The 15,922-nt window shown below is 26.3% G+C and overlaps 2 protein-coding genes across 2 annotated transcripts in view; both read left to right on the top strand.

The window, feature by feature from the left end:
- The first annotated feature begins 10,918 nt into the window (after nt 1-10,918).
- On the top strand, nt 10,919-11,730 carry LOC134828442 (uncharacterized). The gene is made up of 2 exons (XM_063841420.1): nt 10,919-10,928; nt 11,348-11,730. The coding sequence occupies exons 1-2, from the start codon at nt 10,919-10,921 to the stop codon at nt 11,728-11,730; spliced, it is 393 nt and encodes a 130-aa protein (XP_063697490.1).
- Nucleotides 11,731-11,784: 54 nt separating this feature from the next.
- The window catches only part of LOC134828443 (chaoptin), a 58,144-nt gene continuing 54,006 nt past the window's right edge, over nt 11,785-15,922 (top strand). Inside the window, 2 exon segments of the mRNA XM_063841421.1 lie at nt 11,785-11,800; nt 13,010-13,127. Coding sequence (XP_063697491.1) covers nt 11,785-11,800; nt 13,010-13,127 — 134 coding nt within the window.

Genomic DNA, 15,922 nt, shown 5'->3' on the forward strand with positions numbered 1-15,922 from the left:
ATCATAATTTTTTTTTTCATGACATTTCCAATAATATAAAAAACTGAAGTGTCTTGATCATAAAATAATAAACAACCAGTCGCACTCATTATCTGCCACTTAGTAAACCTCATTTACTGGATTGAAACCAATCGATGCCTATAAAAGTTGTCGCGCACGCATATCCTTCATCATCGGGTCTACTTGTGCTTTTGTATGTTGTTCAAATGAAGTCATTTACCCTAATTATAGCTTCTTTTTTTTACAACATTCATTAATTTTATGGGCATTCATTCACTTTGATCCTTTAGCGACACACAAAAGAGTGACTAATCAGTTTTATTCTCTCTCTCCCCTTTTGTCATTACTTTTTTATTTTATTTTTAAATAAAGCTCTGCTTTTGACAAACTTTGACGTCGTATTAGTAAAACCAACACATGAAGTCTGTCTGCTCGAAAAAAAAATAAAGGCTGTTTTCGGTATTTTAAGTTATTTAGCTGAGGAAAAAGTGTGGCGACGAACGACAAGACCAACAGCGTAAAGTCATTAAATAATTTGCTACAATAATAATGATGGTAGCAGCACGTTTCTGTTTTATACAACGGCAAATTTTTTTTTGTTGGTTTTTTCTTGCTTCTGGCGGGCGGGTGGTTCGCGACAGCAGTCAACGACAAAACAGGCAAAAACACAGTTAAATAATAATACCATAAAATCATTAATTGCTTTCCATTTCCTTTTTGTCGGTTACTATTATTACTTTTTTTGCTCTCTCTCTCTCCTTCGCTGTCGTCGTCGTCGGCTTCGTCGTTACTTCATTATGACTGCGACAACATTGATGGTTATTTTAATTTCGTGTCATGCAACGCTCGAGCTCTGTTGAAGGAAGATATTTCTTCATTATTATTTTTGTCATGACTAAATTTATTATTGTTTTTTTTTTCGTACAAATTGGCAACAAACAAACTCGACAAAAAAAGATTTTATCATGATTTCCCTTGTAAAAAGGATTATTTTATTATGAAAACTTTTCCTCCGCTTTTTCTTTCACATTTTTCATTTTTAAACAAATCTTTCTGTGAAAGATGATAAAAAAAATTGTCGAATGATGTTTTATTCCAAATACGAAATGCGTGATAATTTTGACAATGAAACTTGTTGTTTTTTTTGTTTTTATGAAGTATAAAGTGTAGAAAAAGGACATTTCAAAAACAAACAAAAAACAATAAAACTCTGGAAGTCATAAAAAAACGGTTGACAACTTTTGTATCTTTTCCCGCCTTTTTTTCAAATGAAGAATGAGGGATTAGGAAGTAAAATCATAACTTTATGTTTATTTGAACAAAGAGCGAAAAAACGTCATTAAGAACCCTGATTAGGAAAGATGAGTCGAAAAAAGTTTTTTTATGGGAAAGGAAGGATTACAAGAGGATTACAAATGATTTTTTTTTCGTCTTTTCAATTTATAATGAGATTGCTTTATTAATTACGCAATGGCGTCATAATGAGATAAAAAGTAATCATAAAGAAAGCCTATTATTTTATTTATATTGTTATGAGTTGAAAAAGCTTTTCTGAGAAATTTTTCGTTTTTGAAGGTTTTTAGGTTAGGGATTTTGACGTAAGGGGCGTGATTATTATTAGAGATGTCAAAAATGCGTTTTTAAATATTTGATCGACAAATAATTTAAAAAAATAATTTTTTTAAAAAAATATTTTAAGACGATACGAAATTTTTTAATCTCATTTATTTATTTTTTTATTATTTAATTTTTATAATTTTTTTTTTATTTAATAAAATAAATTAATTATTCAAATCTAATTAATTATCTTATTATTAATTAACTTGAAATTTTGATTATTTTTCAATTAAAAAAAAATAAAAACTTTTAATTAAATTTTTAATTGCTCTTTACTTTTTTTTTGTTTTTACGAATAATTTGCTAACAAAAATAAAAAAATAATTTTTAAAATTGAAAAAAAAATATAAAAATAAAAAAATTTTAAATATAAAAAAAAATATTTTTTAAATTAAAAAAAAAAAATATAGAAAATTGAAACAAAATTAAAAATTATAAAAATAAATAATTTTCAAAATATAAAAATAATTTTCAAAATTTTTCTTTAACTTAATTATAGTTGACTTATCTAAAGCAAATTCGAATTTGAATAAAAAAAATTATAAAAATTCGTATTGAGATCATAAGCAAAGTTGTATAATACTCAAAATACGCATTGGGATTTATTAGGGATGTCAAATATGAATATTTACTCATTTTTGAACGCCTCATTTTAAATTTAGGCGCCAATTGGAAGATGTTTTGATCATGTCTTATTAAATTGAGGTTAAGAAATTTTTTTGTTCATTTTAGAAAATTTGTAAACAACTTTTTAAACCTAAATCCTTCATTTAACCACAATTCGCAAACAATTAGCAATTTTTTAATCAAATTAAACAACAAATTTTCATCTACCTTCTTTAAAATTTAATTTGAAACCAACTTGTCAAGATAAGACAAATTCACGATGTTAATCGTAAACAAGAACAAAATCGAGACAAACCAAGCAAACGACAGGGGAAAAACCATTTTTCAGCGGAGTTTTCGGAGTAAACAACACAACAACGAAATAACAGTAAACAATTTAAATGCAAACTAAAAAGTCGGTTGTAGCAGAGATCTTTGGAAAACGACACAAAAACAAGTTAATCCAGGCACTTTATTATTAAATAAGAGATTAAGTCATGCGAATGTCATGCACTTTATTACCGGTACCTCGAGCTAGCAGCAGCAGTTGTTGCGAAAAGTACGCCCTGACAACGAGCGGATAAGGAGAAGGATGTCGACGACGATGCCGACAAGCAAAAATAAAAAAAAGTTAAATAAGACTAAATATTTTTGTGCCATAAGTTAAACAGAAAATCTCTCATGGAGTGTTTATATCAACCTGTCTTATTATTATTTGCCGTATGCGCCTTATGGCGATGTTGTTTAGAGCTAGTTTCGTTTTTTTTCCTCTGTTTTTTCTTCCTCGCAGCTAACTATTTATAAAGAAGAGACAGACGTTAAACAAAAGTGGATTATAAGAAGATAAATTTATGGTTGGCGGTTCGTCTTCTTGCTCGCTCAGCTGTTTGATGCTTGAGAAGATTCGAGCTAATTAGTGGAACATGAAAGGAGAGAGATGCAGATTATTATCAGATAATCAAAAAGTCATGAGACAGCTTTTCTAAATGAGAATCTGTTTGTGTCATATTGCATTATAATATTCTGTGAAATTCGAATAATTTCATTTCTCGGAGACAACGAAGAAGAAACAAAGTTACTTAATAGTTGATTGTCACGATAATAATAATTCTCTGTCTCTGCAATCATAAAGTGCATGCAAAATCAAGCAAAATTTTGAAACACAGAGACTTGTCAAAGTTGAGGGTAACAAACTGTGAAATGTTTATGCAATTAATGGAGTGGCAGTTGCCATCTACAGCAAGAACAATTTGCTTCTCTTTTTGTGAACTTGAGAAGAATATCCTTGCTTGACGCCCTTTTCTGCTATTTAGTTGTGAGTTTAACCCTTTGAGTTGAAAAAGAGTGATTTTTTTGAATTATTTATATAAATTAAAAAAATCCCAGTTTGCAATCTAAAAATTTTCCCAATGCAAATTTTCATTTTAATCTATATTATAATGCTAAATTTGTTCAAATATTTTAAATATCGATCAATATTTGAAACTTGATTTTTTAAAATGTTTAATGGGTTAATTTAAATTTTTGCCCAATGCATATTTAAAATTTTAACCCCATTGAACATTTTAAAATTTTTGTCCCAATACACATTTGAAAAAATGAAGACAAATTCATTACTTTCATCCATTAAAAGACGTGCAAATTTTGACCCAATGCACAATTTGAAATTTTGGACAAGTTCATCTTATAAATTTTCACCCCAAGGCATATTCTAAATGTTTAGCCCAATGCATATTTTGAATAATTCAAAAAAATCGTTAATTTTTGACTTTTTCTTAAAATATACATTGAGCAAAACACTCAGAATATGCCTTGGGGTAAAAATTTATAAGATGAACTTTTCTAAAAATTTCTAAATGTGCATTGGGTTAAAATTTGCACGTCTTACCTGGTCAAATTTATCCATTTTCAATCCAGAGGGTTTTGTGTCATAATGCATCTTCTCAATTGTAGCGCACCAAACAAATGAGAAACATTTCAAAATTTGTTTGACAAACAAGAGATACATACAGCCTCCAATAAGCAGATGACGAAGAAAAGGTACAGTCTTCCTAACATAAGACGACGACACAAAACGCTGACAATTCATTCCTTGATCATGTTTATTATCATCATGCGCCTTTGTCTTGTGATTTGTGGAACGAAAATTGGAAAATTTTTCAAACTGCTATGCCTTTGCCTTGTCTCCTTTGTCGTGTCGTCGCTTCGTATATGTCATTACTGATGCTTTATTATTATTAGCTTGAGCTTCATTGTTTAAGATGTGATTTTAATGCTACAGCCATGGAGTGTGACAAAATATGTGGCTACGAGTGTGTCATGAATTATGTCATAAATTAACTAGTTTGCATAATTTAAGGTTTATTTTCCTTCTCTTGTTCTTCAATTTTGCACAATATGTGAGTTGAGCGTTCCCCAAAACTTAATTTTAATCAAACACAAATAATAATGAGTTCGAAATTCTAAGGAAACTTTCTTCTTCTCGTTCGTTATGCACAAAAAGTTTGACATGAAAAGCTCTCTAATTGCGCACAAGGTTAGGCAAAAGGATAACTTTCCGTGAGAAATGAAATTAAACTGCAAGAGGATCAACGCATTCATGCAACTTGACATTTTTAGTTTTGCATATATTGAATAGTTTTTAGGTTAAATGGCGGTAAATTTATGTAGATGACATATGTACAGGAAAAATTTGACAAGTATTTCATTAAACGTTTCAAAGTATGTTTTTATTGAATTTTTAGGTGTGACAATTTGTAAAATCTTTTGAATTCTACAAGTTTTCAGTATTTTTGAGCCATAAAATACTAATCGGCATGATAATAGCTCAAAAATTAGGTTTTTAAATTTTGGCGCCAAAAAAGCTTTAGATAATAAACTCTTGAAAAATTATATTTTTTTCATATATTTTTGAACATAGATGTTTTAAATTGAAAAATATGAGGGATATATAACTTGAAAAATTGATAAAATTAGAAAAATATAAGTTTTCATTGGACCCGTAAACTTCGTTCTACCAAGAAATTAATTTTTGGCGGGAAAATTTAAAAAATTGAAATATATCTCGTATGTTCAAGAAAAACCAAAAATTAAGTAAAAATAATTAAAATATAATTTTTCTTAAAACTCCCTTTGTCAAGTTTCCATCAAAATTTCACCTTTCTACTCGACATTCATTACAAAAGCAATCCAACAAATCCGCCATTGAGTTTTTCCAAAAAGTATCTCTTTTTGTTCAAACACCTCCATTTACATGGAAACGTAAGCCCTTGTTAGAAGCTGATTTACACTCTTAACAAACCGACAGATCCTTACCGATTCCACGAATCCAATTCTCCGTTTCCGTTTACGTGCTCTTTTTTTTTCGTTGTACTTCCCATTCAAATGATGAATGTTATTTGCTCCATATAACGCTCCGCCATTTATTTTACCTTTTTATACAAGTTACTTTTCCTTGTTCCTCTGCCATACACTGAATTTACTTCTCACACAACGAATGTGGGTGTCTGTTGTTTCAGCTATAAATAAAATTTTTTAGGAATAATAAAATTGGTTTGTATGTTCGATTCGGATATCTACATAGAGGTATAAACGATTTACTTTCGGAAAATTTATTACCATTGAATTGTTTAGAGATTTAACTTGTACTTAAATTGAAAAAATAAAATCTTGGATTAGCGGAGCCGAATTTCAATTTAATAGTCAATATCAAAAAAATTTTACCAAAAAATAAGGAAAATTTAAAAATAAAAAAAAAATTATATGGATAAGAAATATTTTTTAATTTAAAAAATTTTCAAAAATTAAATACTGAAAAATTATTTAAAAAAAAATTTAATAAAAAAAAATTTCTCCAACCATTTATTAGCATGATTTTTTAAATAATATTATATTTTTTATCAAAAATATTTAATTTTAAAAAAATTTTAAAGTTTAAAAATTATTTAAAATTTTTAAAATTAAAAATTATTTAAAATTTTTAAAATTAAAAATTATTTAAAATTCTTAAAATTAAAAATTATTTAATTTATTTTAATTAATAATTTCAACTAACTTTAAAATGATTTTTTATATAAATTTTTTTAGTAAATAAAATTGAATTAAAATAATAAAAAAAAATTAAAATATAATTAAAATAAAAAATTTCAATAAAAGTTATAATATTAAAAAAAATATTTAAAAAAAATTATTAAAAAAAAATATTTTTTTTTAAATATATTAAATTAAATTGAATTAAAATAATAAAAAAATTAAAAAAAAATAATTTTTGTAAAAAAAATGGGTAGTTAAAAATATAAAAGATATTTTAAAACATTAAATTGTAGATTTTTTTTTAGAAATTTTTAATAAAAAATCATCATAAAATATTTTTTTTTAAATAAAAACTTTAAAATTCAAACTTTTTTTTTTTGAAGTCAAAACAAATTCTAATAAAACATTCAAGATGCTCGCGACTAGTTATTCACAATTTTTTTTAAGTTTAATACTCTCGCGTGCAATTCACTTTTTTCGGCAGTTGTTTTATTGTTATGTACATTCATTTTTTTTTTTTGAAAAAAAATATCCACAAAAAATGGGCACAGCTGCTCACAAATTCCTGCTGCGTATCTACAATTCTCGATTTTTATGTTTGTTTTATAGAGAGTGAATGTTTGTGTGTTTTATTAATAAATAATTGAAAAAAAAGAGGGAATGTTTATAGCGGGAGTCTCGAAGCATTTTTATTTCGGGCAGACAGTCAGACAAATGTTTATTTCGTATCGGTTTCGCATGCAAAACAAAGCACTTCATGAATAGCTGAAGAAGGTGTCTGGGGATAGATTTTTCGTTTCGCTTCTAATAGTTTGTGTGTTTTGTCATTAAATTTGAATCACACATACACGTCTCTGGCAGTCATGTCCGAATCATTACCATTTTTGCATGCTAATAAAATATTTCAGCAACAGCCGGTGGTTCGATGCTGCCAACAATTTTTTTTATATTCTTTCAAGTGACATCATCATAGCTCCATTTTTATATTTTTGTGGTTGTCGTAGTCCCCCCAAGGGAGATGAGTACACGGAGAAGGTGTCTGTAAAATTTAATTAGGACTAATTGAACACTTTCTAGCCTTTTTTTTTTTGTCGGTTGGTTTTTTCGTCGAAATGTGTCGCCCAGAGGCGGAGGAGAGCAAGACAAACTTTGAAATAATATAAAATGGAATTAGATCAATGGAACACAATTAAAATGAGAAAAGAACGAGACGAGGAATGAGAAAAGTTTTGTAAATAATTCCACTCGAAGGAAATTAAATTTCCCATTCTCAATTTGGACAAATTGCACTGCGCTACAATTTTTTTTAGTTGTTTTAAAAATTATTAAAAATATTAAAAATAGATTAAAAAAAATCTGAATTTAATAATAATTTATTTTAATTTAATTTAATTTTAAATAATATTTTTTAATAGTATTAAATATTTTTTTTTAATTTTCCAAAATTTTTAATTAAATTGAGTTTTATAATAATTTTTAATTATTATTATTTTTTAAATTAAATTATTATTTTATTTTATTTAAATTATTTTTTTGAATTATTTTTGAACAATTTTTGTACGAAGTTTATAATTTTTAATTTTAATTAAGCTTTTTATTTTTAATTTTAAATTTATTACTTTTTGACATTTTCAATTTAAATAAATTTTATTAATTTAATTAAAAAAAATTAAAATTAACAAAAAATATTATTTAAAAATAAATTTAAAAAATTTTAATTTAATATGTAATAATAATAATTTATTAATAATTATTTAATAATAAATAATATTTATTTAATTTTTTTTATTTAAATATTTAAATATTTTTTTTTTTAATTTTCCAAATTTTCTAATTAAAGTGAGTTTTAAATTAATTAATATTCTAATTAAGTAAATTTTAAATAATTAAATTTTTAATTTTTTTTTAAATATTATTTCTTTTTTAATTAATTAATTTATTTATTATAAATATGTTTTTTTATTTAATTAACAAAAAAAAATATTTAAAAAATAATTTTTTTTTATTTCAAAATTAAAAAAAAAGTTACCTAAATATAAAAAAATTGACTTAAAAATTAAAAGAAAATATTTTTATACATAAAATATTTTTTTACAATTAATTTAAAAAAAAATTAAACCAACTCGAAAATTTTTGTTGCACAGTATTGTCGGTACAGCTAACAAAATTTCCTGAAAGAGGTGTTTTATTTTATAATTAACTTTGATCTACAAAGTTGTCGAGAACTAATAATATTCGAGTTCATTAATTTTTATTGAGGCAAAAACCGAAAATTAGCTGGATATTTCTTGTTCCATCGGCCGGCATCAAAGATAAATGTTGTGATTCACACAAAAAAAATCCCAAAAAGAAAGAGAAAAAGGATGAGAAACACACACAAAATTGATCGATGTGGTAAACATCCTTGACCATACCGAATTTATCAATGAGCCGACTTATCTTTATCTTTTCACCGCATAACTCATTCACGACGACGACGACCCAAAAGTCATTTGCCGACATTTTCTCTCTCAATCAAGTAAAACAGATGTAATTTTATGTGTGTATCGACCGAAAAACAAACACACAAAAAAAATATGGGATTAAACATTATTTTTGTTACCCTTGAGCGTCGAGAATCGAGACGCAAACAAAAAAAAAGTCGAGCAGAAACCGACTGTCACACGACCTAATAAATAATGAAGTGTCTATTTAATATTTTGTCGAGCATGTCACACACAGACTCGCACACATTTATGAAAACAAAGCAGAAATAGAGGGAAAAAAGGCAACGGGACAGACAGACATGTATCGTAATAATAAATGGAATGAATGAAAAAAAGGTACACAATAAAGCAAAAATATAATCCGACATTTTTTCGTGCTGCTGTGTGATAGAAGGAAATTTCTCTCGTTACGTAATTTGGTCGCTTTTTTCGGTGATTTTCGCACCCGCATATTCTACAACAATAGAATTAAAAAAGGGACATGATTTTTTGTGTGTGTGTTCGTTCAATTCAGCAAAAGTTGGAATCTGGCTTTTGTTTGCATTTTGATCAAAAAAAAAAGTTTTGATAGCGAACGAAAATTAAATCTATTCAGGATTAAAATTCATAAAAGGATTAACTGTCAGTCATAAATTGGGAAATTTAGCAGATTTTGAGCAAAGTTATGATTTAAACTAAAAATCTGTTTTTATTCAGCAAAATTTTCATGACATAAAAAATTCAAGGTTTGTTATTTTAAAAATTTTTAATTGTTAAAAAAATCTGCCATTTTAGGAATTAATGAAAAAGTTCAAAGCTTACAAAAGAATTAAAAAAAAAAAAAAAAAAAATTAAGAAATTAAATTAATTGCAAAATTTAAACATATTCAGCAAACTTATGAATTTCAGCAAGTTAAAGTAATTTTAAAAATTTAACATAAATTTTTGATATTCAGCAAATTTTTTTAAATTCATGAAAAAATTCATAAAAATAAAAAAAAAATATGAAACTCAGCAAATTTATGTAATTCAACAAATTTATGAAATTCAGCAAATTTATGAAATTCAGCAAATTTATCGAATTGAACAAATTTATGAAATTCATAAAAATAAAAAAAATATGAAACTCAACAAATTTATGGAATTCAGCAAATTCATGAAATTCAGCAAATTTTTGAAGCTCAGCAAATTTATGTAATTCAGCAAATTTATCGAATTGAACAAATTTATGAAATTCATAAAAATAAAAAAAATATGAAACTCAGCAAATTTATGGAATTCAGCAAATTTATGAAATTCAGCAAATTTATGAAATTCAGCAAATTTATGAAACTCAGCAAATTTATGAAATTCAGCAAATTTATGAAATTCATAAAATTTAAACTCAAAATTTATCGAATTCAGCAAATTTATCAAATTCAGCAAATTTATGAAATTCAGCAAATTTATGGAATTCAGCAAATTTATGTTATTCAGCAAATTTATCGAATTGAACAAATTTATGAAATTCATAAAAGTAAAAAAAATGAAACAAATTTGTGCAATTCAGCAAATCTACGGTATTCAGCAAATGCTTTTATAAATTTCAGTAGAATTTATCAAACACGAGAACTCAAAAACATCAAATTTGCTCTTTTCAAGCTTTGTTACAAACAAAAACTTAAAATTTGTCCTTTTTCTAAACAAATTCTCATTTAAACATTCATCAAAAGCACCTTCGAAGCGTAACAAATCGCTATCAAAGCACTTTTGTGGTCTTCATTTACACAAAGAGCCGACGTCTGGTATCCATTGTCGCTTTACAACAATCAATTCATACAAATTTGGACACAAAAAGGTCTTCATTTAGACATTTATCCTGTTTCACTTTGTACAATGACAGACACACATGAAGGGGATAGAACGGGCACAGAAAAAGAGGGAGGGAAAGGATAGAAAAAAGGAGTTTCATATAATCATAAAATGCCCGTATTACATGCTTTTTAACATCTCATTTATATTTAATGTTTGCGAACTCCGTCATCAAGAACTTTTTTTTTCTGAGCTGTCATCGATGACAAGGCGTTTTCGTGGCGTGGTTGAGTGACGTGAGAAGGTCATTGATTATTGCCTGAAATCTGTCACTCGAAACGAAATCAATGTGTCTGTCATTTGTGTGTAAAGAGGATCATCTCCCTCGAGAGAGAGACACATAAAATATGACCTTATGTGAGTGCTGTCGGTTATTTAATAATCATAATAATTTCAGCAACGAGGACGACAACAACAACATGGATTGTCATATCCAGAGAAAAAGAGGAAATGACTTTGTATATAGATACGACAGAAATGCAGGGAATATATGAACAGGAAATGACGAACGTTATAATAATAATGTCGTCAGACGACGCTGTGTGTGTTATGGATCTATAAATATGTGAATATACTCATATAAAATGTATAAAATACAGGAGGAAATGATCTTCATATGAATGAAATAACCACATTAAAGCAGTTTACGACACAAGTAATGAATAAGGTAACATTTATTTATTATCTCTTGAGCCTTTTGTGAATTGAAAATGGGTTGATTTAACACTTTCTGAATGAAAGTAGTCTTAAAAAACGCTAAATTCAATAATTTCAAGTATTCAGCAAATTTCAAGAAATTCAGCAATCTTCAGAAATTCAGCAAATTTTAGATATTCAGCAAGTTTCAGATATTCAGCAAGTTTCAAATATTCAGCAAGTTTCAAATATTCAGCAAGTTTCAGATATTCAGCAAGTTTCAGATATTCAGCAAATTTTAGATATTCAGCAAATTTTAGATATTCAGCAAGTTTCAGATATTCAGCAAGTTTTAGATATTCAGCAAATTTTAGATATTCAGCAAATTTCAGATATTCAGCAAATTTTAGATATTCAGCAAATTTTAGATATTCAGCAAATTTTAGATATTCAGCAAGTTTCAAATATTCAGCAAATTTTAAAAATTATGATCTTAAAGATATTCAGCAAACCTCAGCAGTGAAGAAATTTAACAAAGAAAGATGAATTTAGTCCATTTGTAGTTCCATAGGGCATAATGAAGGGATATGAAGGTACTTTACTTGCAATGTCCCTCATCGAAACATTTTTCAATATAAAACAACTTGCACATGAAAGCGGAAAGGAAAAATACGGAAAATAAATTAAACTCCTGATTAATTATGAAAATATTTCTCAACCTTGTGGAATTTTCTGCACAGACAAAAAAAAACATTTCAACGAAAAAACGAAAACTTTTGCAACCCTTTTTCCTTCGTTCACTTACTTCATTCACTCAAAACAATGCACGTTCCTGTCGTATTTCCGAACGAAGCAGACAGAACTTTTGTTTTTACTTTCATGCAATATTCAGAACGCGACGACAATATTCCGAAAATAATATATAATAGAAGCAGTTGCACAAAAGGAATTTCATGAATGAATTCAAAAGTAAGCCGAACAAAGTAAAAAATATGTACAACATCACGAGCGACAACATACGTTACGAAATAACGATATGAGAGACTTGCTCGCTATCTCCGTTGTGCAAAAGGGAAATTATTGAATAATAAAAATTCTAGACACACAGTTGCTTGCATACCCTTGCACACTTCTGTGTATGTACGTGCGCACAAGTTGCAACATCATGCATGAATAAATTTTCACATACTTATTTGTGTAGCTCGCAGCTACTGAGAAGTTGGGCCTTGCAAAGTGAAAATGAGTCAATTTAACTTTTTTAATTTTCGGTTGTGATTTATAAAGATTTGAAAAGTTTAGCAAAATTGATAAATTCAGCAAAACTTAACTAATTCAGCAAATTTCTTCAACGCAGCATTTTTTTAAATACATAAAATTTATAAAATTTTACAAATTACAAGTAATTTTTTTATATTCAGCAAATTTTAATATTCAGCAAACTTTTTGTATTCAGCAAATTTTTTATATTCAGCAAATTTTTTATTTTCAGCAAATTTTTATATTCAGCAAATTTTTTATATTCAGCAATTTTTTTTGTATTAAGCTAATTTTTATATTAAGCAAATTTTTTATTTTCAGCAAATTTTTATATTCAGCAATTCTTTATATTCAGCAAATTTTTTGTATTCAGCAAATTTTTTATATTAAGCAAATTTTTTATATTCAGCAAATTTTTGTTTGTATTAAGCAAATTTTTTATATTCAGCAAATTTTTTTTTGTATTAAGCAAATTCAGCAAATTTTTGTATTCAGCAAGTTAATAAAAAAATTAGGAGGAACTTTCGCCTGTTTTCGCTTCACAGAGCATCAGCAGCTAAATAAGTGTAAAAACTTTGGTCATATATGTTGGAACAAGAAACGATGCAAGCCAGCAACTAAAGCAAACACAGCGCAGCAAAAAATGAGTGTAAAAGCATTAAGGTATTAAATATGAACTTCGTCTCCGATGCAAAAGCAATGCATATTTTTCCCGTTGTTTTCGAAGCGCTGTCCCTGTTGTAACGTTGAAGCACGAGACGATATGTAAATGATGAAGCAAAGCAATGTTAGGTTTTTGCACGCTCGGTGCTCAATTATGAAGCCTCTGTTCGTTTTTTTGTCTGTTGGCGCAAAAAAAAATTATTCTGAGGATTAATTCGATTTCATATTTTTTTTATGCTCTGACTATTTTTTTCTAGTTTTATATGGAACGTCAAAAAATATAAATAAATACAGAAATTGCTCTGCGTCGTATGCGATAACGTTAAATTTACTGAATTAAGTTAGACCAGATTTTATGAAGGATTAAAGGGAAAATATTTTTCATTGAAATTTACAACGTTCCTGCCATATTTCCATCCACATGCCAAGTTGAGTATAGTTGTCTGGGATTTTCTAAATTAAATAGCGAAAGGTGTGTGTCTGTTTATGGCAAGCGTCTCATGTTGACTTGAGCGTAATGAAGAGAGGTTGTAATGAGAAACACTCGAAGATATTTCGCTGCGAGGATACATGAAAAGTGTCTAGACAAAAATGAATGTTTTTGATGAATTAGAAGATTACTATTTAATCATTTTTTAGGGGTAGAGAGGTGATAAATTACATGTAAGAAAATTGAGTAAAATTTTTATCATGATTAGATTTAAATTGTTGTGAAATGAAGAATTTTAATCAGATTCTTGTTGGAAATTTATTATAATTTTTTTTAATATTCTTTATTTATAAAAAAAATAATTTTTAATGGCTTTAATAATAAACTATTAGAAAATTTACTAAAAATTTTATTATCATTAAAAATTAAATTTTATTTGAATTTTTTATCAGTTTTGGAGCAACTTTAGAGTAAGAGTCAAAATATATTTTTTTATAGATTTTTGTAATAAAAATAAAATTAAACATTACATTATATTTTTAAAAATTTAAAGAAAATTAAATTTCAAAGCAAAATTTTTAAAACTTATCAGAATTTAATTTGTAAAAATTATTTTAAAAAATTAATTAAATTTTATTTTTACTTATTTATTTTTTTTTTTAAATTAACATTTTTAAAAAAATTTGTTTAAAAAAAATGAATAAAAAATATTTTTCTTGGTCGATAAATATTAAAATTTATTTTTTTTAATTCAAAGCTTATTTTTCAAAAATTTTATTTTTTTTGTTTATAAAAATAATTTAATTAATTAAAAAAAATTAATAAAAAAAATAAAATATCTTTTTAAAAAATGTATCCGTTTATAAAATTTTTTATTTACAAAAAAAAATTATTTAATTAATTATTTGGCTTATTTTAATATTTTTTATTAATTTCCTTCGATTCTATTTAAATTTAAAAATATTTATATTAATAAATCCTTGATAAATTTTCAAAACCTCTTCAAAAAATCTTCCGCGATAATAAATTAAAATATCACCTCTTTAATCAAATCATAACGAAGCATCTCTCGTGTAAACACAAAACTTAAAATATTTCCATCACCGGAATAATAATTAATAACGTGATATTAAACACAAAATCAATACACAGCTCGAGAAATTTTAACCAAAAAAGTTTGACGTCTCGCTGAACGAAAATGTTCGTGTGCAATAACATTGATAAATTGCCGTCGATTCAGTAATTATTTGCGAGGAAAATGAGAGAAGACGAAATAATATTAAACGTGTAATAAAATCAAAATATAATAGAGCATTTAATTAAGATGAGACGGCAAAACTGTATTTAACGGCAAAATTGTAACGTAACACGATCGACTCCTCTAACAAGACATAATTGATATTTAAATGATTAGGGAGCTTTTGCCAAATTGGCAGAAAATCGATTTTTGCCTATAGCTTATAGCATTATTAGTGCCCCATTCAGCTGGATTTCGAAACCTCAGTTTTTTTTGTTATTTTTATTGCTTTATTGATACGGATAGATTACTCTTCATTATTATTATTTTTTTTCGGCGTCTTTGTACTGCTATAGAAGTGTATCATTATCATTACTAATAGATAATTTTCGGATCCTTATGTTGATTTTTTTTTTTGCTTTATTGTCGATTGATAGACACACCGTTCGAACTTTGATTGCTTTTCGATAACAACAAAAAGAGGGCTTTCTTTGTGGCGCTAGACTGGAATAAAACAACAATAAATCTGAAAAGGATACGTTTTATTGTTTATTTTATTGGGTATATAAATAAAAATTTTGCATAGTCACTTTTGTGTGATTTTCTTTCCTTGTTCCATGCCGCCGCCATTTGAACAAGCAAACAAATATTTATTTATAACAAAAAAAAATCCGTAAAAATTCCGCGCGTTTTCTCTGCCTCTATCGAAATCTATAAACTAATAGACAGCGACACACCAGACAAATACCGTAATATTATGTATAAACAAACAAAAATGCCTCAGACAAGCTCGCGAGATATTTATAACAATGGAAAAATATTTGATAAGAAAATTTTGCTGAAATTGGCTTAAGCGTATTTTAAAAAATTTAATTTTTGTTTTAATGTTTTTAAGTTTAAAATATAATTTTATTATTTATTTAATAATTTTTAAAAAGTTTAAATAAAAAAAATAATTAATAAAATAATTTTAAATTATTAAAATATTTAAATTAATTTTTTTTAATAATTATATTTTTTTATATTTCAAATTGTCGATAAAATAGAACATGAAGTTTAATATAAAATTTTGAAATAAAATCGGAAAATCAATAAATTATTTTTAAATCTACATTTAAAATTTTTGAA

This window comes from Culicoides brevitarsis, chromosome 2, assembly GCF_036172545.1.
Source record: "Culicoides brevitarsis isolate CSIRO-B50_1 chromosome 2, AGI_CSIRO_Cbre_v1, whole genome shotgun sequence".
Lineage (NCBI taxonomy): Eukaryota > Metazoa > Arthropoda > Insecta > Diptera > Ceratopogonidae > Culicoides > Culicoides brevitarsis.